The sequence below is a fragment of the Halichoerus grypus genome, chromosome 11, assembly GCF_964656455.1.
Source record: "Halichoerus grypus chromosome 11, mHalGry1.hap1.1, whole genome shotgun sequence".
In the NCBI taxonomy this organism is placed as follows: domain Eukaryota; kingdom Metazoa; phylum Chordata; class Mammalia; order Carnivora; family Phocidae; genus Halichoerus; species Halichoerus grypus.
Window position 1 is genome coordinate 30722682 of NC_135722.1, and position 25741 is coordinate 30748422.

The 25741-nt window shown below is 33.9% G+C and overlaps 1 protein-coding gene across 5 annotated transcripts in view; it reads right to left on the reverse strand.

The window, feature by feature from the left end:
• METTL15 (methyltransferase 15, mitochondrial 12S rRNA N4-cytidine) overlaps window positions 1-25741 on the reverse strand; it is a 191469-nt gene that overhangs the window by 162559 nt on the left and 3169 nt on the right. For all 5 annotated transcript variants that reach the window (XM_036109505.2, XM_036109502.2, XM_036109503.2 and 2 more), the window contains exon 2: window positions 23367-23653. In XM_036109505.2, the coding sequence (XP_035965398.1) occupies window positions 23367-23636 (270 nt within the window). In that variant the 5' untranslated portion in view covers window positions 23637-23653. The remainder of the gene's footprint in view (window positions 1-23366; window positions 23654-25741) is intronic.

Genomic DNA, 25741 nt, shown 5'->3' on the forward strand with positions numbered 1-25741 from the left:
TGCTTCAGACTAATCCAGTCAACTGCCTTCTATACAGGAGAACCTAGATGTCCCTGAGGCACCTTAAATACACAAATTAAAAATTAATTCATCATCTTTCCCCCAAACCTGATCTTCCTCCATTATTCTCTATATCATGTAGCAGCTCCATCCTCTGTCTGGTTACTTACACAAAAAAGAGAGTGATGTTAAGCTTTCCTTTTTATCCAATCCACAGCCACAACCACTCATTTTTCAACTCCTTCCTTCACACACTAATTATTGTTGTTTTTGTTCAGATACCTATAATCTTTAATTTAAAACATCAGCCTCCTTGCCTACAAATTCACCCAACATATTTAGCCATCTGAGGAGCCTATAAAAAATGGAAATTTAACCAGGTCACTCCTTGTCTTATACTCTTCAAAGACTCTTCATTGCCACAAGAAAAATCTCCATGCATCTTTTTTTTTTTTTTTAAAGATTTTATCCATTTATTTGACAGAGAGAGAGAGAGCTCAAGCAGGGAGAGCAGCAGAGGGAGCGGAAGAAGCAGGCCCCCCACAGAGCAGGGAGCCCAACGCGGGGCTCAATCCCAGGGATCATGACCTGAACAGAAGGCAGATGCTTAGCCCACTGAGCCACCCAGGTGCCCCCATTCCCCCCCCAGTTTTCATAACATTTTATTATATTGATTTTGTTAGATTGCAGAAAAAAGGCACACTCATATACTTTGATATTTGTTTTTGTACTTTTTTCTTTCTAACATAATGACTAGGGGAAAATGTTTAAGTTGTACCAAAATTACTTATGGTTCTTTTGTATGCTCTAAAAAAATTTAAGAATTCAATCCAATAAGTATGTATTGAATGTTTTTTATGTGTCTAGCATTGTGCTTTGGGGACCTAGGGGTTACCAAAATAGTGGGTGAATACATAGAAAGGGGATAATCAATACTCAGAAGATTTTATCTTTTAACTGAAGGCTTATTTTATGTTTGTGAAATACAAGTATTAAGAAGACACTGAATACAATTTGATCATCTAAATCTAGAGTTGGTGGAGAAAGAGCTCAGGTGTGAAGTAGCTTGGGAATTCATGGAGAAAAGAGGTGGGTTTTCTCTCACTTAAGCACACCACTAAGGCAGCCATGTGTTGGGTGGTATGTGTGGGGACAGATTTAAAATTCTCCCAGGGTTTATAATTCAACAGGTGAGAATAATCAATAATTCAATAGATGACCATAATAGCAATACTAGTTGAAAAGATAAGTGTTATAAGAAAGGTATGTTATTCAAATTAGAGAAAGGAGCAATTATGTTAAATAGGGGTCTTTAGAAAATGCCCTATAGAGAAGGTGGCATTTGAGAAACACTTGGAAAGATTCTTATGCTTTTGGAGGCCTGAGTACTTCATTGTTTAATGGAAGTTTACAGAACTCATGAGGTGTAATGGAAATTGTCACCTGACTTAGCTTTTAGTACATGTATTGCTCCAAAGTAATAATATGAACTTGGAAATGTCACTTGATTGTCTAAGCCTCAATTCCCTAATATGGAAAAGGAATATTCTGGAACTATAGCCTCTTTAAGGGTTCTTATAAACTATAACAGATTATTTATAATTATCAGAGTTGACTTTATAAATGGACTGGATATCTTCTGTTTACCTTTCCAGAACCACTCTATCCCTCTCTACCCTATTTGTGTCATGGGAGGTTGACCTTTCCCAGCTACATCATCTGGCTCCCCTTTGGCTTCTGGATGGATTACACAAATGAGTGACACCAGCTGGAGATCAGAGAGTGAGGGGAAAGTGAAGTCAGGGTACTTATTCCCCTAGTACCCTCCCTTGTGTTGCCTTCAATTGGCTGGTTTCCTCTCCTAAAAGCTATACTTCCTGTCAGGAGACCCTCACTATATAACTAACCCTCTTTGATAATCACTGATAATCACTTATTCCTCTTGTCCTTCAGGCCTAGGGATGGTAATGTCTCTTGTTGTTGCCAGATCCCCAGGAACTGTGTACTATCCCCTGTTCTCTATCCCCTAAACTCTATGTCTTTGTAAGTAGTTCCTTAATTAAACTATCATTCCCAAATTACCAAGTTTGAGCATGCCACCATTTTTTTTTTTCCTGCCAGAACTGACTGAATACTTTCTATTCTCTTGGAATGACTTTTCACCAATCTCTATATCTTAAGGACTTATTACCATTAAGTGTAAGCAAGAGTCTCTCTAAAATGAAAATATTCTGGGAGGAACTACCTGTTGTCTGGCTAATATGTTAATTGTCAGTAGTTATGATTGGGTTGTATGCTACTTGTTTTAGAGATGTGTGTATGTATGCTTGTGTGTGTGCCCCCTTTGCTTTGTATTCAGTGAGAACTCAACAATTTTATTTAAGTCATCTTCCTAGCAGAAAATACCATCAGGCTAATTGGATCAAGATGCATGGAGATGGGGCGCCTGGGTGGCCCAGTCGGTTAAGCGTCTGCCTCCGGTTCAGGTCATGATCCCAGGGTCCTGGGATCAAGCCCCAAGTAGGGCTCCCTGCTCAGCGGGGAACCTGCTTCTCTCTCTCCTCCCTGCTTGTGCTCTCTGTCACTATGTCTGTCTGTCTCTCAAATAAATAAATAAAATTTAAAAAAAAAAGGGAAAGAAAATTGGGGGGAATCTAAACAATCTCAAATGTTCAAGATAACCACAAATATCTATTCATAGACATGTTGACCTAAAGTCCACTGACCTGCTGTGTAAATGAATTGAATCTAAAAGAGCTCTCATTTCTGAGTCAGGAGAATAAATTAACATAACAAAAAGGAAAACCATCAAAGGCTAATTGATGTATTTTGTCAACTTAATGTTTCTGTACTCTCCTAAAACACCATTAGTACTACTTTAAATGCAGTCTAAAAAATTCTGTTGATAGTCAATACATCCCCAAGTCATCTAATTAAATAATAAAGCCTCAGCTATAAAATGTGAATGACCAGAAAACGAATTTGAAAGAATTTAGTTTTCCACACTCACATTTTAACAGGAAACCATATATCCCTGAATTTAGTAAAGAGAAAAACAGTGAATGCATAATTTCTGCTCCTTTTTGAACTTTCACACAAAATATGAGAAAACAAAAGCCAAAGATCCATATAAAATGTCCATTGCCAAACAAAAAAAAAGTTAAGTTTCTATCTCTACCAGTAATATTATCTGATGGAAAACTATACAAAATATAACATGTCCAATTTTTAAGAATCTTGAAAATGTTTATAGCAAGCACACACATTTCATGTTAATTTTTTACAAGTGATAATAAATTTACAAAAACCATACTCCGTGAATGCCTTTATTACACATCATATAAACTCCATTTTCAATTTTGAACATATGAAATGTAAGCTATTCTTATTTTAAATATTCGTATTGACTATAAGTGTGGTATATTGTGCACCTAATAGCAACATGCATTCATTCAGAGATTATACTATTATTCCTAGTTAATCGGTTTTCTATTCTTAAATTTATTTACTTATTTGGGTTTTTTTTTTAACCCAATCTATACAATACCATCAATATATAAGTATGGAAGCAAGGTTATGCCTTGATTAAAACAGTTGCCCTAGGAAATGCCTACAGATCATTCAATGGAAACACACACAAGAAGATCCTTGCTGTTCTTCATTAGGTATGAATATTATATATAATTCATCAAGTAGGTCCAAAAAGACAAAATTAAAATTCAGAACTTAAGTAGGTGTTCCCTGTTGCTTAATTTTCACTGAACCCACGCCAGTCTCTGAAAGGTAATAAGCCAACAAATAGGTTGAACATTAGCCCAAAGCACTGAAGCTATAAACACATGGAAAGAAATACAGCAGAATTCAAATAATGGACCAGAGATTGGTAACCGCCTGTTCCAAACTGGCAACTCCAAACTGTATGGGCAATTTCCTTGGAATTCCTTTTTGTAAATAAATGTGTCAAGATCAGTAGTGATACAGTATTAGTTTGATTAGTTGGATCTATATGGTAAAGTTTATTCAACATAAAACAATAGCAATGAAAAGCTTCCAAATAAAGTCATTTAACAAGATACAGGTTTCTAGGTGAAGTACAATAATGCATATATTGCAGCAAGTGGGTGTTTTGGAATTTGGATGAAACATTGTTAATTACAGCAAGGGAAGAGTTAATCCTATATATAAATAAGAAAATAGTCCAGGTATTGAAGGTGTTATAAATCATTTCAACCTTTTCCTTCAAATCCTGGGCTATTGGGCCAAAAGTAATGAAGTAGATTAGACTAGGTAGCCATTCACATTCCAACTTAGCTTTACATACCTACCAACTTCTCTAATCTCTTCTTTTTGTATCTCCCAAATTTTTTCACAGCTTTGATATTCAATATAAGTGTTACCCAAGAATGTCTTTTATCTGCCTTGATAACCATATCTATTCTTGAGAGTTTAAATATCACCTGTGTGGTATATTCAATCTCCATATCTAGTTCCAACCTCTGGTCTCTCATTTCTGTTGGTGAACATTTCAAATGAAAGCCCCACCTCTTCAAACCCAACTGTCCATCTTTCCAAGTCTACCCCCAAATGGTTTTCAAATCCAGGTTCCATGCCAAACCTGAGGGCAATGAGAAAGAGGAAAGTATCAAGGTTCTAGATCTCCCACAGGATAAAGTTCCTATATCATTAGCATTCCTTAAACATTCCACTATGTTCTGAAATTTTGCCTCCCTGAGCAAATGCTGCTTTCTCATACCTTTTTGCCTTTGTACAAATAGTTCTCTCTACTAGAATTCCCTTCCTCTACTTATCTACTTAGAAAACTCAGTTACTTCTGAAAATGTGTATTAGCTTCATCTCTTCTGTGAAACCCCAGACAGAACTGTTTCCCTTACTATTATCCCAAAGCAATCTATACATATCTCTATTATAGAATGCTTTATTCCAGAGAACTCTTTTACCACAGATTGCTTCTTTTTTGTATCCCTATTACCTAACACAGTGTCTAACATAAAAAAGGTGTTTTAATAAATGTCAGCTTCTTCCTGTATTTTTTACCTCCTAAATCTCTCTCAAATCTGTCCATTCCTCTCAAACTCCACAACTATCACCACTCATGATTTTTTTGTCTGGACGAAAGCCTCATAATTGGTCTGGACCAATCCATTCTCAATAGTGTAGATAAAATGATCTCTTAAAAAGGCAAACCTAATTATCCCTCACCTGCAACTCCCTCTCCAGCCTCACCTTTCACCACCTTCCCTTTGCATTTTCAACTTACTCAGTGGCTTGCTTATAATCCTTCATTCTCACCATGCTTCCACCCAGCATAAAACCTTTACAGGTGTTCTCTCTTCTCTCTTTAGTGTTCTTTGCTCTCCTCTTTACCTGTTTAATTCTTGAGATTCTTGGCTTATAGTTACTTCCCCCTCAGCCAAGGCTCACCCAACCTCCTTGACTAGTTTAAATCTTCCCGTTAAGTGATCTCGTACCACCATATATTCTCTTTCATAGCAGTGGAAATTTCACATTCATTTGGCTGATTATTTGATAAATGCCTGTCTTCTCTACTAAATTACAAGCTCTCAGGAACTAAGATCATGTCTAATTTTGCTCCACATTGTACCCCAGCACCAAAAGCTCTGTACCTGCTATTAGTAGAAACTATATATTTATGAATATATAAATACTTATTGAGCAAGGGAATGGTTTCATTGTCAGACCTAATAGCTCACTGTCATTTTATCACTTCTCCCTATCTTCTCTTCACCCAACCACTTGCCACATCTATCTCCTTAATATCTCTCTTACCAGTATCTTTCTTGTTATTCCTTCATTCAGTAATTATCTTAACAATATTTATTTATCTTAATAATATTTAAGGAACAATATTCCTACATTCAGTAATTATCTTAACAATATTTATCTTAACAAACCTTCTATGTGACAGACATTGTCTTCAAGATTGAGGATAGGGTTGTAAAAAAACGGCCAAAACTCCAAGTCCTCATGGAACTTATATTCTAGGATCCCGTGGAGGGAGGGTATGGAAGAGGGGCAACAGACAGACAAGATGAATATTAAATATATGCCATGTTAGTGATAAGTGCTTTAGAAAATGGATAAAAAAGACAAGGAAAGGGGATATCAAATATTGGGATGTGATATTTGAAATTTTAGACAGAGTGGCCAGGGAAGGCATCTCTGAAAATGTGTCATTTAAATAAAGACCAGAAGTAAGGAAGCCAGTCATATGGATATCTAAGGGATGAATATCCAAGGTTTTTTGACTCACTAAATGTGCTGTCTACTTTCACCTAGATACTCCCCAATTTGCTTAGATTAGCTCTATGGGGAAATTTAGTAGAGAAGACCTTGCTGAAAGTCTGCATACAAGGAAATGAGCACCAGAAAAAAAGATTAAAAAAAAAAAAATCATCTAGAAATACATAGCCATGTAGGAATTTAGATAAGGGAGAAATTAAGCCACTAAGAGTATCACTGTTACACGGAACAGAAAAAGAACAGATATTCAAAATTACTACCTTAAGTCAATTAAGAAAAGTCTAATTTAGATACATATATTCTAAGGTAAGTAAGTTTGCATTTTGGAAACATAAGATTTTAGAAGACTTTTATCCAAAATCAATATAAAACAGGGGCGCCTGGGTGGCTCAGTTGTCAAGCGTCTACCTTCGGCTCAGGTCATGATCCCAGGGTCCTGGGATCGAGCCCCACATCGGGGACCCTGCTCTGCGGGAAGCCTGCTTCTCCCTCTCCCACTCCCCCTGCTTGTGTTCCCTCTCTCGCTGTGTCTCTCTCTGTCAAATAAATAAAATCTTAAAAAAAAAAAAATTTACAAAATCAATACAAAACAGAAGGAGTGAACAAAAACAGTTATAGCACTAAAGGGGTAACTGAATATGCAATCACTCTAATTCAAAATCAAACATAAGTGTTAGCAATGGTTGTTTTCTCATTTAACTAGCTAATTCTTGTTCTTCCATTATCACAGAAGTACAGTGAAAAGGGTCAGAGACCTGTGCAACACTGTGGTTAACCTCCTAAACTGACATAATGAACTAGAGAGAAATGCAGTATTGAATACTATTTAAAATGTAAATTAATATCTTCCTTTTCATATCACAATGCAAATGAATACCTGCCTCTGCATATCATAAAATCACCTACTTTATAGATATAATAACATATTATTAACTAAATTAGAGTTTGCTTCTATTTCAGCAAAATGAAAATCTATAAAATGGATTAACTTTGATGTATCATTTAATATTCGTTTTGTTAACAATATTAAGAACAGTGTCCTATCCTGAAATCTAGGCTGCCTCTCCCTTACCTTCAATAGGAAACTCTAAGCTATTTTTGGTGGGTACCAGATTATATTGTTTCCTCAAATGGAAGAAAAACGTGTACCTTGCTATGCTCTGAATGTGTGTGTCTACCTAAAATTCTTATGTTGCAATCTTAACCCCCAAAGATGATGGTATTAGGAGGTAGGCTCCTTTGGAAGGTGCCTAAATCATGAGGACGGAACCCTCATAAATAGGATTAGTGCCCTATAAAAGAGCCTCCAAAGAGATCGCTAGCCTGTTCCACCATGGGAGGAGGACACATCAAGAAGGTGCCAGCTATGAACCAGGAAGAGATCCCTTGCCCTACCATGCTGGCACTATGATCCTGGACTTACAACCACCAGAACTGTGAGAAATAAATTAATGTTGTTTATAAACCACCCAATCTGTGGAGTTTTGTTACAGCAGCCCACATGGACTAAGACATATCCAGCAGGTAGTCAATACATATTTATTGATTAGCTATGAATAAGAATATTCTGATTTTTATGGTTACATCTTCAGAAAATATATTTCTGGCAAAAGTCATTCATTAATCATTTATAAAAACAATTACTTTTTGGATTTTTTTTCCATATGTAATTATGACACCAATGTGTCAAGTCAGATAGCTTAGATGTAATAAAAAATTCAGAACAGAACACACAGGAAATAAAACGAACAAACAAAAAATGTTAGTTTTAGATGGATACCAATTGCAAAAGGTTCAGAAATAATACATTCAGCATAATCAAACCACAATGGTGTCAATCTACACGTAGAAGATTTTACAGGAACTGGAGAATCTGACACTAACACCGCTTCTCACCCATGGCTTTCAGAAGACATAGTCACATTAAGCAGAACAGATTAAATGTCCCTGATACAAGTTTCTCAAAGAATTTCTAATACTTAATTTGAATAAATCCCGAAATAATTTTTTGTTTGTTTTGTATGTTATGAATCATGCCTCTAAGCTAATGGCTTTTTACAGAAAAACTTTGCAACTTTAGAAAAATCTGGACAGTTTCTATTACTAATATGATATTACAAAAATAAACATTAACACAAAAAATTATACATTTCTTTCTCACAGGTATCTCTATTCTTACTTCTAAAAATCTCATTTTGTATTTAAGTTCTAACATAGTCCTTAGCAAGAGAAATTGGTTTCATGTTCATTGAGATGATTTGCTATTTTGATAATTTTAAACTGAAGCAAAATCAAGGTTTTTTGTTGTTGTTGTTGCTGTTGTTGTTACTTGAAACATGCATTATACAACATGTAGTTTCATTCAGGTAAGGATAGGTCTATTCCCACATGCTTCTACACATCCATTTACAAACACATATATATCAGTGAAAGAAAATGTTACTTGAATGATGGTTTATACAGTGTAGTATTAGTGAATTAAGCATATTGCTATTCCCATATGCCTCTACACATGTGTAGAAACTTTTAATGAAAGAAGACGATACTTGAAAGACGGATTATACACAGTGGTTATTCCCATACACTATTCCCATACTCTTCTACACATATATTTACAAACACCTGTATCTTAATGGCACAAAACCAGTCACACAGATCAATGGAACAGAACAGAAAACCCAGAAATGAACCCACAATTATATAGTCAATTAATCTTTGACAAAGCAGGAAAGAATATCCAATGGAAAAAAGACAGTCTCTTCAACGAATGGTATTGGAAAAACTGGACAGCAACATGCAGAAGAATGAAACTGGACCACTTTCTTACATCATACACAAAAATAAATTCAAAATGGATGAAAGACCTAAATGTGAGACAAGTAACCATTAAAATCCTAGAGAAGAACACAGGCCATAGCAACTTCTTACTCAGTATGTTTCCTGAGGCAAGGGAAACAAAAGCAAAAATAAACTATTGAGACTTCATCAAAATAAAGTCCTTCTGCACAGCAAAAGAAATAATCAACAAAACTAAAAGGAAACCTAAGGAATGGGAGAAGATATTTGCAAATGACATATCCGATAAAGGGTTAGTATCCAAAATATATAAAGAACTTATAAAACTCAACACCCAAAAAAACCCCAAATAATCCAGTTAATAAATGGGCACAAGACATGAATAGACATTTTTCCAAAGAATACATACAGATGGCCAACAGACACATGAAGAAGTTCAACATCACTGATCATCAGGGAAATACAAGTCAAAACTACAATGAGATATCACCTCACACCAGTCAGAATGGCTAAACTTAACAACACAAGAAACAACAGATGTTAGTGAGGATGTGCAGAAAGATGTTCTATTCAAAAATGTTGGTTTCACACGTATGGTTCAAAAAAGAAATCATCTTGGTGATGATATCCTATACTGGTGGAAAAGTTAGTCTTCATAGGACCATTATGAAGGTCATTTAAAAAAAGGGGTGGGGAGGGCGCCCAGGTGGCTCAGTGGGTTAAGCATCCACCTTCGGCTTAGGTCATAATCCCGGGGTCCTGGGACCTGCACCCCCCCAATCCAGGCTCCCTGCTCAGTGGGGAGCCTGCTTCTCCCTCTCCCTCTGCCCACCCCCCGCTCGTGCTCTCTCTCTCACTGTCTCTCTCTCTCAAATAAATAAATAAAATCTTTAAAAAAAAAAAAAGTGTGGGGAGACTGAATTTAATTCTTTCATGATTTCTGCTACAAAGGAAGAATAAAATCAAAACATAAAGAAGCATATGGTAGTAAGGTGCCGGAGAAAGAAGTGAAAACATAAAGATAGATTCATGAAGTTTGTTTCCCTTTTTAGTATTAACACTGTTCCTTCAAATCATCCTCTAACAGTTTCCTTCCCTTGACCCTAACCTTTTCCCTCTACCTTCATTTCTAAGCCTCAGTCACTTAATAAGCTCTAGTCAATTTATCCTATACCCTTCTTAGAGCAATATATCTCCCATCTCATTCCTTGCCAGAATGAAAGATCAATCTTGGAACAAGCTCCAAAAAACCCAGAGAACTGACCAATGAGATGGGTCAGGATTCTTCTGCAGAGTGCTGTGATGGCAAAAGCAGCATAATATGCTCTGCATGACTGGTACTAACATAGTCCGTAGTGTGCTCAGGAGACTAATGATCTATTCTCTAGGGATATTAGGCCAAATTGGCTGACCTCATCAATTAAGGGACCTAATACATGTCCTGAAGATCTTATAGGCTAACCACTAGATACCAAAGAACTAACACTAACGGTGGAGGAAAAAAACACACTGCATAATCTGATTATTAGCTAGAAGCATCCAAATCCAACCAATATCATTTATTACTACATGGTTCCAGTAGCACAGAAGCACTGGAAATATTTCCTTTCCTACTTTCTACATTTAACATGATGCTTTGCACAAAAGGCCACTGAGATCAGAACTAATGAAGAGCACAGACAATAACATATGAAAGTGCTGTGCCAACAGTAAAATCTTATACAATCTGTTATTATTATTAATAATACTCTCCCCAGCAAACATGACATGAATAGACATTTTTCCAAAGAATACATACAGATGGCCAACAGACACATGATGGCCTCATGTGGAAAACCCTCCATCTTTATGAATATATTCAATATGCAGAGTTAACTTCTTTTGCTTTCCAGAAAGAAAAATATATATATATATACCAAAGAAAAAGTTAGGCTTTATCTGGAAATTTAATGATACACACAGAAAAACACTGTATATCACTCAGAGCAAATAAATATGACAAGGACAAAATATATGCTTAAATTAGCATGAAATGGGACATAACAACATCTCATATATTGAAGACCCAAACAAACAAGTAAAAAGTTTACACAGAACAAGAAAAACAAATAACTATAAAAAATACACTTTCTAAAACAACATTCATCAAAGTAAATAAAACCTTTAAATGCACATGACCTCCTGGTAAATGGTAATTGTTTCACCCAAGGGAAACAAAAACTAGCACCCCCAAAAAAGAGGGAGGAGAAGGTTCACAGAACATTACAAAAAGATGAATCATCATAAAGCTTTGAAACTTGGTTTATTATAAAATAACATTTTAAGTATGCTACTTACAGCTCAGTAGTTTGTTATATGAGGAGAAAGTAGTGGAAGAAAAGTAAATAAAATGTTATGAGAACTTACAATGTCAGGGTATACTTCCTACCACTCTTAACAAAAATAATACAGGACTTAGAAAAACAACAGGAAAGAAAAGAACCACTGGACCTAACCTCTTGCAATAACTATGATTAGACTATTGATTAAGGACTAGTGCTGACTGACCTAAATAGAAAGTAACCAGTACCCTGGATGACTCATGAGAATGTGCCTTGTGAACCAAAAAACGTCACTTGTTTCTCCTCCGTTTTCTTCGAGCTTCCCTTCTAGAATGGACCTCTGTTTTCTTCCTGGGTCTCTAATTTACTGAACTAGAAGAATGGTTCTTAAATAAGTTTCAAAAATCAGTACATGTATCTGACTTTTAGATATAGAGGAACATCATTTTTCATAACCACAGAAACACATGTATTTGGGGGTTATATTTGGACCAGTGATTTTTATTTATTTTTTTAAGATTTTATTTATTTGACACAGAGAGAGAGAGAGAGAGCACAAGCAGGGGGAGAGGCAGAGGGAGAGGGAGGGGGAGAAGCAGACTTCCCGCTGAGCAGAGAGCAGGATTCGACTCAGGGCTCCATCCCAGGATCCTGGGATCATGACCTGAGCCTAAGGTAGACGCTTAACAGACTGAGCCACCCAGGCGCCCCTGGACCAGCAATTTTTAAAACTGTAGTTTCTGATTACCTTTTAAGTTGAACTTAAAATTTAAAAATCTTAACTATATTTTAGTGGTAACAATGTAATAAAGATTCAGCTTCTGGACTACAAAGAAGACCAAATTATAAGAAGATAATTTAAAGACACTGGCTAAGCAAAAGAATCAAGTAAGTTATTGGCCTTATTTATCCTATGCCCTCTATTTATAATTTGCTTCTAAACTCTAATGAAGAAAATTATATTCAGTGATAAAAATGCATTAATTCACTGATAGAAAAGCAAGAATATTCTCACGGATGTTCAACTTACTGGAAAAGGTAAATATACATTCAAGAAATACACTTTATTAAAGATTTCATTATGAAAATTAATATAATTATATTTATTTACATACATGGTTATAAAAATATGTATATATAAAATAAATATTTTAAATACTATCATATAATTATGAAAAAATAAGCATAAACAAGTTACTTTCCTTTTAGTTTTAAGTGACACATTTTTATTAAAAACTTTAAAGTAATTGTTAAACTAACATTTTAGGTATGACCGAGTAGTTCACTTAGCTAGAAAAACCTTGTTTATATACACATAGCAAAATTTTAAAAAGCAACCAGAAAACTCCTTTCTGCATCAATTCTCCACATTTTTTATAACAAGATACGAACAAACATTTTATAAATAACATTTACTATATACATTCCCATTAAAGAAAATATGTTAAATTTACCAGTGGGTTTCATATTCCCATATGCTCCACCCCAAAACTCTAAGACGAATTTCTAAATTTGACACTCTGAGTAAGATGGGATTTACTAATACACATTGCATTTTCATAAACTGTAAATTTTATTAAAAGTATTTGATAAAAATTTTAAATATATGATCAAAGATAAGAAATCAATATTTGTCTATTTTGCATTTAATACGGTTAACTCCCTATAAGATTTTAAATACTTTAACAACAATATGTAAAATGTTCATCACATCACCAGGTAATGTAGCAATCTATAAATGCTTAATAGCCCAAGTGAAATATAACAAAATAAATGTAATAAAATATTACATATAATAAACACAAAGCTAATGAAATCCAATACTAATGGGATTTTTAAATATATATTAAAGACATACTTTAGAAGTATACATAGAAAAAAACTCTGCAAGTATAAAATCTGCAAAAGAAAAATAAAAAGCAACAATATTCATTATATTCATTTTACTTGAATGCTTCATATAATTCATATAATTATAAAACAATCATCTATTCATAGAAACCATCAAGTAATGTAATTGTGTTTTCTTCAGAAAGATAACTTGCTTTAAAATTGCACTAAAATACACATAAGAAAAAAACTTACCATTTTAACCACTTTTAAGTATACATTTCAATGGTAGGAATTAAATACATTCATAATGTTGTGCAACCATCACCATATCCATCTACATAACTTATTTCATCTTGTTAAACTGAAACTATACCAAATGAACAATAACTCCCTGTCCCCCAGCCCTTGGCCACCACCATTCTACTTTTAGTCTCTATAATTCTGACTACACTATATACCTCATGTAAACAGAATCATATATGTCTTTTTATGACTGGTTTATTTCACTTAGCAAAATGTCTTCAAGACTCATCCATGCTGAGGCAGACAAGAGAATTTTCTCCCTTTTTAAGGCTGAACAATACTCCCTTGTATATATATGCCACATTTTGCTTATCTATCATCCAATGAACATTCCACGTTTAGCTATTGTGAATAATGTTGCTATAAACTTGAGTGTACAAATACTGCTTAGAGACCCTTCTTTTAATTCTCTTAAGTATATATTCACAAATGGAGTTGCTGAATCCTATGTTAAGTCTACTTTTAATTTTTTGAGAAACCACCACCTTGTTTTCCACAGCAGCTCTACCATTTTCCATTCCCACCAACAGCACACAAGATTCCAATTTCTCTACGTTCTTACCAACACTTGTTTTCTGGGTTTTTTGATAGTCGCCATCCTAATGGGTATGAAGTTGTACCACATTGTGGTTTTGAGTTGCATTACCATAATGATTAGTAATATCAAGCATCTTTTCATTCATATATCTTCTTTAGAGAAATGTCTATTCAAGTCCATTTTGAATTGGGTTGTTTTTTGTTATTGAGTTTTAGAAGTTTTCTATATATTCTGGATATTAAACCCTCAGATTTGCAGATATTTTCTCCCATTCTGTGAGTTGCCTTTTTACTCTGTGGATAGTGTCTTTTTTTTTTTTTTTTTAATTTTATTTATTTGAGAGAGGGAGAGAGAGAGAGCACAAGCAGGGGGAGGGGCAGAGGCAGAGGAAGAAGCAGACTCCCTGCTGAGCAGGGAGCCCGATGTGGGGCTCTATCCCAGGACCCTGGGATCATGACCTGAGCTGAAGGCAGACGCTTAACCGACTGAGCCACCCAGGCGCCCCTGGATAGTGTCTTTTAATGCACAATTTATTTTTTTAATTTTCATAAAGTACAATTTGTCTTTTTTCTTTTGCTAACTGCGCCTTTGGTTTTATATCCACAAAATCACTGCCAAATCCAATGTCATAAATAAAGCTTTTGCCCTATGTTTTCTTCTAAGAGTTTTATAGTTTTAGGTGTTATATTTAGGTCTTTGGTCCATTTTGAGTTAATTTCTGTATATGGTTGTAGGTAAGGGTCTTACTTCATTCTTTTGCATGTGGATATCCAGTTTTCCCCATGCCATTTGTTGAAAAGACTGTCCTTTCCCTATTGAATGGTCTTGGTATCCTTGTCAAAAATCATTTGACCAGATATGTAGAGGTTTATTTCTGGGCTCTATGCCCTATTCCATTTGTTTATATGTCTGACTTTATGCTACTACCACAGTTTTGATTACTATAGCTTTGTAGTTATTTGTCTTTAAAAATTATTTTGACCCTTCAGGGTCCCTTGAGATTCCACATAAAATGTAGGGTGGATTTTTCTATTTCTTTAAAAACATCATTGGGATTTTGATATGGAATGCACTGAATTTGTAGATTGCTTTGAGTACTACTGACATTAACAATATTAAGTGTTCTAATCCATGAATACAGCATTTGTTTCATTTTTTTATGTCTTCTTTAAATTTCTTTCAGCGATGTTCTACAGTTTTCATTGTACAAGTCTTTCACTTTCTTGGTGAAGTTAATTTCCTAAGCATTTTATTCTTTTCAATGCTACTGTGATTGTAACTGCTTTTTGTAACTTCCTTTTTTCAGAGGGTTGATTGTTCGTGTATGGTGATTTCTGAGTGTCGACTTTATATCCCGCTACTTTAATTAATTCATTTATTTGTTCTAACAGGTTGGGTTTTGCAGGGGTTTTCTGTTTGTTTGTTTTTTGTGAAATCCATAGGGTTTTCTACATATAAGATCACATCATCTGCAAACAGAGAATTTTACTTCCTCTTTCTAATTTGGATGACTTTTCTTTCTTTTTCTTGACTAATTGCTCTAGCTAGAACTTCCAGTACTATGTTGAATAGAAGTGGTGAAAGCAGACTTCCTTGCCTTCTTCCTGATCTTAGAGGAAACACTTTCAGTCTTTCGTCATTGAGTATGATGTTCACTGTGAGTTTTTCATAAAAGACTTTTATTAAGTTGAGATAGTTTCCTTCTATTCCTAGTTTGTTGAGTGTTTTATCATGAAAGGATGCTGAATTTTGTCAAATGCTTTTTCTGCATCCATTGAAATGATCATGTATTTTTTTTCTTTTCATTCTGTTGATATTACAGATGCTGATATTACAGATTAAATTGATTAATTTTTATATGTTGAACCATCCTTGCATTCCTGGAATAAATCCCACCTGATCATCATACATAGGCCTTTTAATATGCTACTGAATTCTGTTTGCTAGTATTTTGAGGATTTTTGTGTCAATGTTTATAAGGAATATTGGCCTATAGTTTTCTTGTAGTGCTCTTGGTATCAAGGTAATTCTGGCCTCATAAAATGAGTTAGGAAGCATTCCTCCCTCTTCAATTTTTTTAGGGTAAGTCTGAGAACTGAAAATAATTATTCTTTAAATGTTTGGTAGAATTCACCAGTGAAGGCATCAGGTCAAGGGTTTTTCCTGTCAGTAGATTTTTTTATTACTGATTTAGTCTCCTTACTAGTTACAGGTCTATTCAGATTTTTTATTTCTTCATGATTTAGTCTTGGTAGGTTTTGTGTTTCTAGGAATTTGTCTAGTTCATCTAGGATATCCAAATTGTTGACATACTGTTCATAGTACTCTTATATAATCCTATTTCTACAGAATTTGTAATAATGTCCCCATTTTCAATCTTATAATTTAGGCCATCTCTCCTTTTTATTAGTCTATCTAGCTATGACTGTCGATTTTATTGATCTCTTCAATTTGGCTTCATTAATTTTCTCTATTGTTTTTCTGTTCCCTATACCATTTATCTCTGCTCTAATCTTTAATTTCTTTCCCTCTGCTACCTTTGGGTTCAGTTTGTCCTCCTTTTTCTAGTTTCTTACATTATAAATTTAAGTTGTTGATTTGTATAGTTGACATACATTATATTACTTTCGGGTGACAACACAGTAATTCAACATTTATACACATTACAAAATGCATTTATATACATTATGAAAGATTTGACATCTCTCTTGATTTTTAATGTAAGCAATTATAGCTATAAATTTCTCCCGTTGCACAGATTTTGCTGTCCCATAAGTTTTAGTATGTTGTATTTTTTTCATTCCTAAGTATTTCCTAATTTCCCTTGTGACTTCTTCTTTGATCCATTGGTTGTTTAGGAGTATTTCATTTTGCACAAATTCATGAATTTTCCAGTTACCATATGGTCTATCTTAAAAAATGTCCCACATGCACTTGAGACAGATGTGTATGCTACTGTTAAGAAGAGTGTTCTGCATATATGTTAGATTTAGTTGGTTTACTGTGTTGTTTAAGGCCTTTATTTCCTTACTAATATTTTTCTGATTATTCTAGAGACTACCGTGAGTGTGGTATTAAAATCTTTAGCTATTATTATGATGCAATGTTTCTTTTCAATTCTGTCAGGTGTTGCTTCTATATTTTGATGGCCTGACACTAGATGCATAAATATTTATAATCACTATGTCTTCTTGCTGTATTAAACCTTTAATTAATATATTTATTAATATATAATGTCTTTTATAATCTAATTAAAATTCTCTTACTACCTCAATTCAATTAAAAATTAAGCTGAGATTTCAGGAAGACTTTTAAAAAAAAGACTATCCCATTTTATAATTTACCTGTGTGAATCCAAATTATGCAAAAAAAAAAAAAAAGACATTGATGTTGATTTCAAAGTTTTGCACTCAACAAAATGCCTCTGTTCCATAACTGACTTTGTAAAAAGTAAATTATATAAACAAATTTATATTATGCAATGCTGTTTTTATCTGTTTTATATTTGGGATGGATTATTAGAGAGAGAAAAAAGAATTCTGCTGTTAAAAAATTTATGAAAAACGGTATCCTATGGCTACACTGTGGTAATTTCTAGAGCAGAGAAACATAAAACACAGGTCTCAACGAGGTAACATCAAATGACCTAAGGGAAAACTCTACAGACTATATAGATTTTCAGAATTCTAAGGCAAAATTTTGTGCCATTATATAATTCACAGATATCTAATGGCATCATGAGAGTAGTATCTGGCATTGTTCACACCAGCTGGAGAGCACCAATTATTCATATTTCTCCTTAACACTACATTCAGTGACATTAGGTTGGTAGCTTGAAATGGGCCATAATAGGAACATGTATATCATGAAAATCTGCAAAAGAAAATCAATCAAGGTTTTTGTTTTTTAAATCTATACCCCACCCTGACTCTCAGACCAGGTATTAAATATTTACCAGTGTAACACTAGAATATTAAACTGCAGAAGGTATTTTGATACAAAGGTCACTTATATTACCTACATAATTTTTTTAAGACAGAAACATTTTTTTTTCAAATAAACAATGGTAAAATGCAATGTAAAATAAAAGTTTAGTTCAAAGAAACCTATATTTTAAAAAAATAAGGGAGAGAAAATACTGTATCTTGACAGTCCATTCCATCTGAAATTTTAATAGTTCTTCCTTAAAAAAAAAAAAAAAATGCATCTCCCCACAAGAACTATGGCATTGATCCTGTCTCTTAGAAAAGTTCCTAATTTTTTCAATAATTTGAGGTCAAATGAAATAAATTAAACTCTTCCTCTCTGTGGCCAATCAGCCTTCAATATTTAAAGAGACAAAACTGGGGCACCTGGGTGGCTCAGTCCTTAAGCTAAGCGTCTGCCTTTGGCTCAGGTCGTGGTCCTAGGGTCCTGGGATTGAGCCCCACATCAGGCTCCCTGCTCAGCGGGAAGCCTGCTTCTCCCTCTTCCACTCCCCCTGCTTGTGTTCCCTCTCTCGCTCTCTCTCTCTGTCAAATAAATAAAGATCTTTTATAAATAAATAAAGAGACAAAACATACAGTTTCAGGATTTTCTCTTTGATGTTTACTCTACGTTAAAGATTATAAAGATTTTCAAGTAAAATATTGCTACTGATCTTAAGAAAAATCCATCATGCAGAGCATAATTAATTTTTTTATAAAGAAAATTATATCTGGTACCATGACAACTTCAGCAAATCTAGTAATTATGAAATTAATATTAAATGTTAGAATATCAAAATAGAGAAGATAATTATTTTGAATATGCATAAAACCAACCCTACAACCTTAGTCTGATATTTATCATAATTCATTTTGCATCAGTTTAGATACCAGCTCATTTTCTCAGTCCTCCTATGTTTCTCACCAGGTTTCTCCAACTACTTCATCAGACCAGGCCTGCCACACTGAGGTTGGAATCACATAAAAGTCTTGAGCCCGAGAAGTGACCTCAGTACCCAAGGGACATTCCTTTTATTTGTGCCTCACATCTGTCCTCCAGTTAACTTTGACTTTTATTCATTCACTTAAAAGTCATTACAAACCCACCATGCTATAGGCCTTGTGCAAGACACTGGAGATATGGAAAACAAGAAAAACATGTCCATGACTTCATGGAGGACAGTCCACTGAACAAATAATCTCATAAAAAGTTATAATTATAAATTATTATTAATGCTGTGAAAAAAAAGTATATGACTCCATGAAAGTGTAACAGGGAGACCTGCCCCCTTTGGAGGCTCAGAAAAAACTTCCCCGAGAAAGTGAAATTTGAGTCAAGACCTGAAGGATCAGGATGAGGAGAGTTCCAAAGTACAAAGGAAACAGCACTTTTTCAATTCCAGACATGCTGGTTTCACCTTTCCTGAACTTTTATTTCCACCTTTGCTGTCTCTCGGCATTTTTCTCCTGGATTTTATTGTATCTAGTGACCAGCTCCAACCCTTCCTATCCCTGTAATAATAACAACAGCTAATGTTAATACTGAGTTCATACTACTTGGAAGATATCATTCTAAGCAATTTATGTATGTGAACTCATCTAATCCTCACAGTGACCATGAATTAGGTCACATTTCCTCACTTTACAGATGAAGAATCTGAAGCACAATCATAAGTTACTTGCCCAAAATTACACAGCTACTGGTACTAGTCCTTGAATGTCCATCATCTCCCTCATAACCTATCACTCTTACAGAAACCCCAAGGCACTGAACTAAACTGGCACAGTATTTAGGCAAAGAATATCAAGTCTCCTATACCCTCCAAACTGCTACCATCTTCAACTAGGCAGGTCATGCTTTTTCTCTGGTTTTCAAGAAATTATGAATGAAACATTGACCAAGGTGGCCTACACTAAAACATCTCCAGGGACAAAAAAATTTTTTAGAATACGTAACGTAATATTCTTATAAAAAGTTATTCACCAGATTATGAAATAATGAAAACTGGGCTAGGAGAAAGAGTTATAATTTATTCAATTCCTTCTGTACCTCCCAAGGAAGAGGAAGATAAGAAAAATTTTTATTTTCTTTTAATCCAAATTTGTAAAACTGTATTTGTTTTGTAAAACATGTATTTGTTTTGTAACAACATGTAAAAATCATGTTTTGTAAAACATGTATTTGCAAAACTAAATTAATATCCACTAAATTGGTTATGATGTAGAAGAAATTCCCAAAATTATTTTCTTTTGATAAGCAACTTTTAAATGATTAAAAAAAAAAAAGAAATAACCATTAAATGACCAAGGCCTCACCGAAAACTACATTTAGATATTTTTTAAAATTCTTGTTATGATCAAAAGTTTCATTTGTAAATTCACCATTGAAGGTGATATGAAAAACAGTAATTAAGTGGGTGATTGATACAAGTGAGTGTATGACTCATAGTTTGCAAAGAAAAATAATTTTGGGGAAAAGGCTCAGGAAGAAAAGAAGCAAATAATGGATTCTGGAAGAAATCAAGACCTTTCCTGTCCAAGTACTGTCACCAGTTTTTATTACTTGAAGATTAAGGGAATAGTGAATAAAGCTGTCTGCCAGACAGCAGAAAAGGTAAGAAATAACATTGTCTCTAAATGTACCTCACATGAAAGTTTTCAGAAATAACATTTATAAAATTAAACTTTCTATAAAAAGTTACTAGAAAACCCAACTCAAATCAGAACAATGGAAATGTCAAAATAAACCAACATTATATTTGTCAGAAACTTGAACAAAATGAAACGTCAGGATAGGTCAAGTTGTAGAATCGTCTAATTTTATTCCACCTGGTTTTAGAACAAAGGCAGATCCAATACTGATTTTTAGGAGATTTTGTAGGGCTTGGTTTGTTTTTGTTTGGCTCTTTTTCTACTTCAAGGTTAATGTAAGATAAATATTTAGTTTTTGCTATTAGGGTTCAAAAAATTTATATAATGAGCTTTAGTTTCTGGTTCCAGAGGTCAAATTCAAGCCACTGAATTCAAATTGTTCCACTTTTTTACTAATTGTCCCTTCCCTCTCATATATATCTCAATTACATCATATATATATATTTATATGTACTTTTTTTTTTTAGGCTCACATTTAGGTATGGGTGTTAATTGTTAACCATGCATTATGAATCTTCACAGAAAATGAAGAGAATTTCATTTTGATTAAGTTGTATTTAACCAGAAGTTTTATCCAATTTAGTATTTTATTTACATTTTCGTGTATATTTTAGAGTCCCTACTACATGACAGCACTGAGCTAGATATTTTATACACATAATCTAATTTAAGAATACTGGGCTTACCTTGTTATACATATATATATATGTGTATATATATACACTGCCTACGGACACTGCCTACGGATAAGGTAAACGAATATTTTTGTGATCAAGCAACCTAAGTCATATCACTGATGGCTTTCATATGAGCAACATCCAGCCATTCCAGCATACTTTATGCATATAGCTTAGAACTTAGTTCATAAAAACTGTCTGATCCAACTTAAAGAAATCTCAAAAAAAAAAAAAAAAATTAAAGGCTGTGTATGTCTGTGTGTATGCACACAAATGTGTGTTAGATGACTGATTCAAACCTAGGCAGTCCAATTATAAAATCTTTGCTCTTAACCACTAAGCCACTATATCCTGGAAAAGAAGAAAGGTGTGACTTTTAGAATGGAAATAACCAATTTAGGTAATAATAGTACTTCTAAAATAAGAAACCATATTTCTGAAGTCAGTACACTAAGTATCAGCATTAAGTTATAAAAACACATTTGATGAAAATTTACTATGATAAAGATTTTTTTTTTCCTTTTGTAAATGTGCTTAATTTCCAGAAAGTTTCCAGCTTTATCTTTTTGGATATTATATCACCTAACATTTTTGTAATCTCTTTATAGAGTTTAAAGCAGTTTTGTATCTAAAACTTTATATAATCCTGCCAGCAACACTAAATAAGGCAAGTATGATGGTTAATTGGATATGTCAACTTTGCTGGGCCACAGTGCCCAGATATTTCGTCAAACATTATTGTAGATGTTTCTGTGAAGGTTTTTCTCGGTTTTTTTTGTTTTTTTTTTTAGATGAGATTAAAATTTAAATTACTATACTAAGTAAAGCAGATTACCCTCCATAATGTGGGTGGGCCCCATCCAATTAGTGAAAAGCCTTAATAGAACAAAGACTGACTTCCTTGGAACAAGAAGGAATTCTGCCAGCAGATTGCTTTTGGCCTCAAACTGCAATTCTTACCTGGGTCTCTAGCCTGCCAGCCTACTGTGCACATTTTGGACTTACCAACCCTCTTTGAGATTCAATTCCTTGAAATGAATCATTCAATCTCTGCTCCTCCCCATATGTGTGTATGTGTGTACATACATATGTATACACACACACACACACACACACACACACATCCTGTTAGTTCTGTTTCTCTGAAGAACTCTGAATCAAATAGCAAGGTAGTTAAGAAGTCTAACAAAACAAGAAACAGGAATTCAGATCCTCACTTTTGTCTCTAGTCATTCCTGAAAAGATACCAAAATTATCAAGAGTCTATGCTAGAACTCAGTTTTCATATCCAAACCACTCAGCCAATGTCATGTTCTTTTTCTTTTAAAACTATTATTTGATAAAACTAATCAACTCTGCAAAACACTATGGCAGATCCTCAAAAAGTTAAGCATAGTCACCCATATGACCCAGCAATTCCACTCCTAGGTATATACCCAAGAGAAGTTAAAACATATGTGACACAAAAACTTGTATATGAATGTTCATAACAGCATTATTCACAGCAGCCAAAAAGCAGAAACACAAGTGCCATCAATTGGTGAATGCATAAAAAGGATGCCTATAAATGCCGTAGTTCAGGGAAAAAAGAAATGAAGTACACACAACAACTTGGATGAATCTACAACTTGGATGCTACAACTTGGATGAATCTTGAAAACATGCTAAATAATGCAAAGCAAATGCAAAAGGGCACATATAATATGAAGCCATTTATATGAAATGGCCAGATTAGGAAACTCCATACAGACAAAAAAAAAAAAAGATTAATAATAGTTGTCAGGGGCAAGGAGAAGGGGCTCAATGCAGAGTGAATGCTAATGGAATATAGGATTCCCTATTGGAGTGATGAAATGCTCCTGAATTAATAGTGATGATGGTAAAACCTTGTGAATATACTAAAAACCATTGAATTGTACACTTTAAAATTGTGAATATTAGGAAAAGTGAATATCTCAATTTGAAAAGTGTTAAAAAACAATAACACTAATCAACTTACCTGGCCTTTTTGTGGTGCCAAACAACGAACAACTTCATCCACCATTACCGGAATATGTAATTTAGTCATGGCTTCGAAATCTCTATCTTGAGATCTGTGTATCTCCTGAGTTCCAGTTTGATCTGTTTGCTCCTGGGCTTCATATTCATTATATCTTTGTGCTGTATCATGTATTTTTTTTGGCCAGACACCTAAATTAAATATGCCAGATTCCAACCAGCATGAAAGAAATTCTTTATAGATTCTACAAAAATATGGGTATCGAAGCATTCTGTAGGTCAACAAATCTAGAAAAAAAATTAAAAATATCATGATTGTTGATTTTTAAAATATACAATTTTATATAACTTTTTAATGTGGCCTGATAAGCTCTAAAACCATTAACGTTTTAATGATCAAGGATGTAAAAATTGATTATTAAGTCATCATTTTTTGGAAATATACTTTTCTAACCTTAATTAACTCTAAAGAATGGATTCAGTGCATTAGAACTATTTATTTAGAAAAGTTATCTGGCGGGGGGTTGGGGGATGGGGTAACAAGGTGATAGGCATTAAGGAGGGAATGTGATGTATTGAGCACTTGTGAGCAGTTGTGATGTATATACAACTGATGAATCAATGAACTCTACCTCTGAAACTAATAATACACTATCTGTTAATTAATTGAATTTAAATTTAAAAATAGCTATTTGGATGATTAAAGGGATTACGAATATTATCTTATTTCAGGTTCAGGTGGTCTTTTATTTTAAGCTCTTCTATTTGTTTTTCTCATGTTAAAGCTTCATCTTCAGTTTAACTTTGTTTGAAAAATTGTCCCTGGAAAAAGATATGCATGTTTATCCAAAAAGAAATGAGGGTAAAAATCAGTTTGTGAAAATCTTGCAGACTTGTTATGAATATTCTCTGACGAGATTATCTCACCATGGCCTCTATCAGTAAAGCATGTTCCAATTTAAATTATAACTTTATAAACACTCAACTGAGCATACTTTGGCTTTGTGTGTCCCCTGCCCCCCCAAAACAAGTAAATAAATAATTAATACATTCCTTAACTTTCTCACACTTGTTCTTTTTGATTCTGCAATCTGTAACTGTTTCAAATGCAGAGGGAAAAGTATTTATGAAATATAGTAACAGAAAACCTTTTGGAAACACTATGCTTTTTATATATTAGATTTTAAGCAACGTTTTTAATACTACTACAGTAAATACCAAGTTAACACTCTTCTTCCTTCCTTATAGATTATTAGTTATTTAAGAATAAGACCCACATCTTTCTATCCACAAACGCAGATGCACACTAGGTGCTTCATAAGTGTTTTCTGAAGAAAAAAAAAAAAAAAATGAATGGATGGGAGGGTAAACTCTAGATTCTACAGAATATTTTTATCAAAACTTATTTTAGGAAATTTCACCTGCCTGACTGTACCAAAAACCACATTCTCAAAATGCTTCAAGAAACATAAATATCTCCCCCACCAAAAAAAACATAAATATCCTGCTTAAATATGCCTTCCCTTCCTTTTGCAATAGAAATGAAAAATGTTGAAAAGTTGATCACATGTAATGACAAGAAAAGAAATACATTTATATTATATAAATATAATATATAAACCAACAAAATGTTACCTTAAGGAAATGCCAACTTTACCTAAGACATAATCCACAGAATTATGTGGCAAATGTGACACAGGAAAAATATAGGAAAAAAAAAAAAAAAGACTGGAAGTAAGTGTTTAAATAATATTTTGGATGTTCACTGGTGACAAGTTAGCCAAATTATTAATTGTGCCTCGTGTTTTTCAGAAAGCTTATACAAAGTAAACCCAACTACCCACTAACCTAGTGTTTGTAACATTTTTCAAAATAAAAGTTAACATTTACTGGACACTTACCAAATACTACTAAACTCATTCAATACTTACCACACCTCTTAGAGGTAGGTAGTATTATTTCTATTTTACAGATGAGGAAAACAGAGAAGTAATTTGCCAAAAGGTCATATACCTAGAGAGCTATAAGGCTAGAACTGTAACTCCAACATTCTATCCCCAGAGCCTAAAATCTTATCTTAGCCTCTATGCTACAAACATAGACCATTGGTTCTATTTATTGCACCCATGTAATTGAATGGTACTTAATTACTATATATTTGTACTATCTCATGAATTAGATTCTTTTTCTGTAAAGAACCAATATCCTATTACTTGGTCCTACTCCATTTGGAAATACAGTATAACAGAGGACACGCAATGTATAGGCCTAAATAGTGGAATGTGGAATATTTAAGCAGTCTACACTGTATGTCCAGATATAAATATGTGAATCAATTCCAATACAGGAATCAAAACCACATAGGAAAAAGCAAGT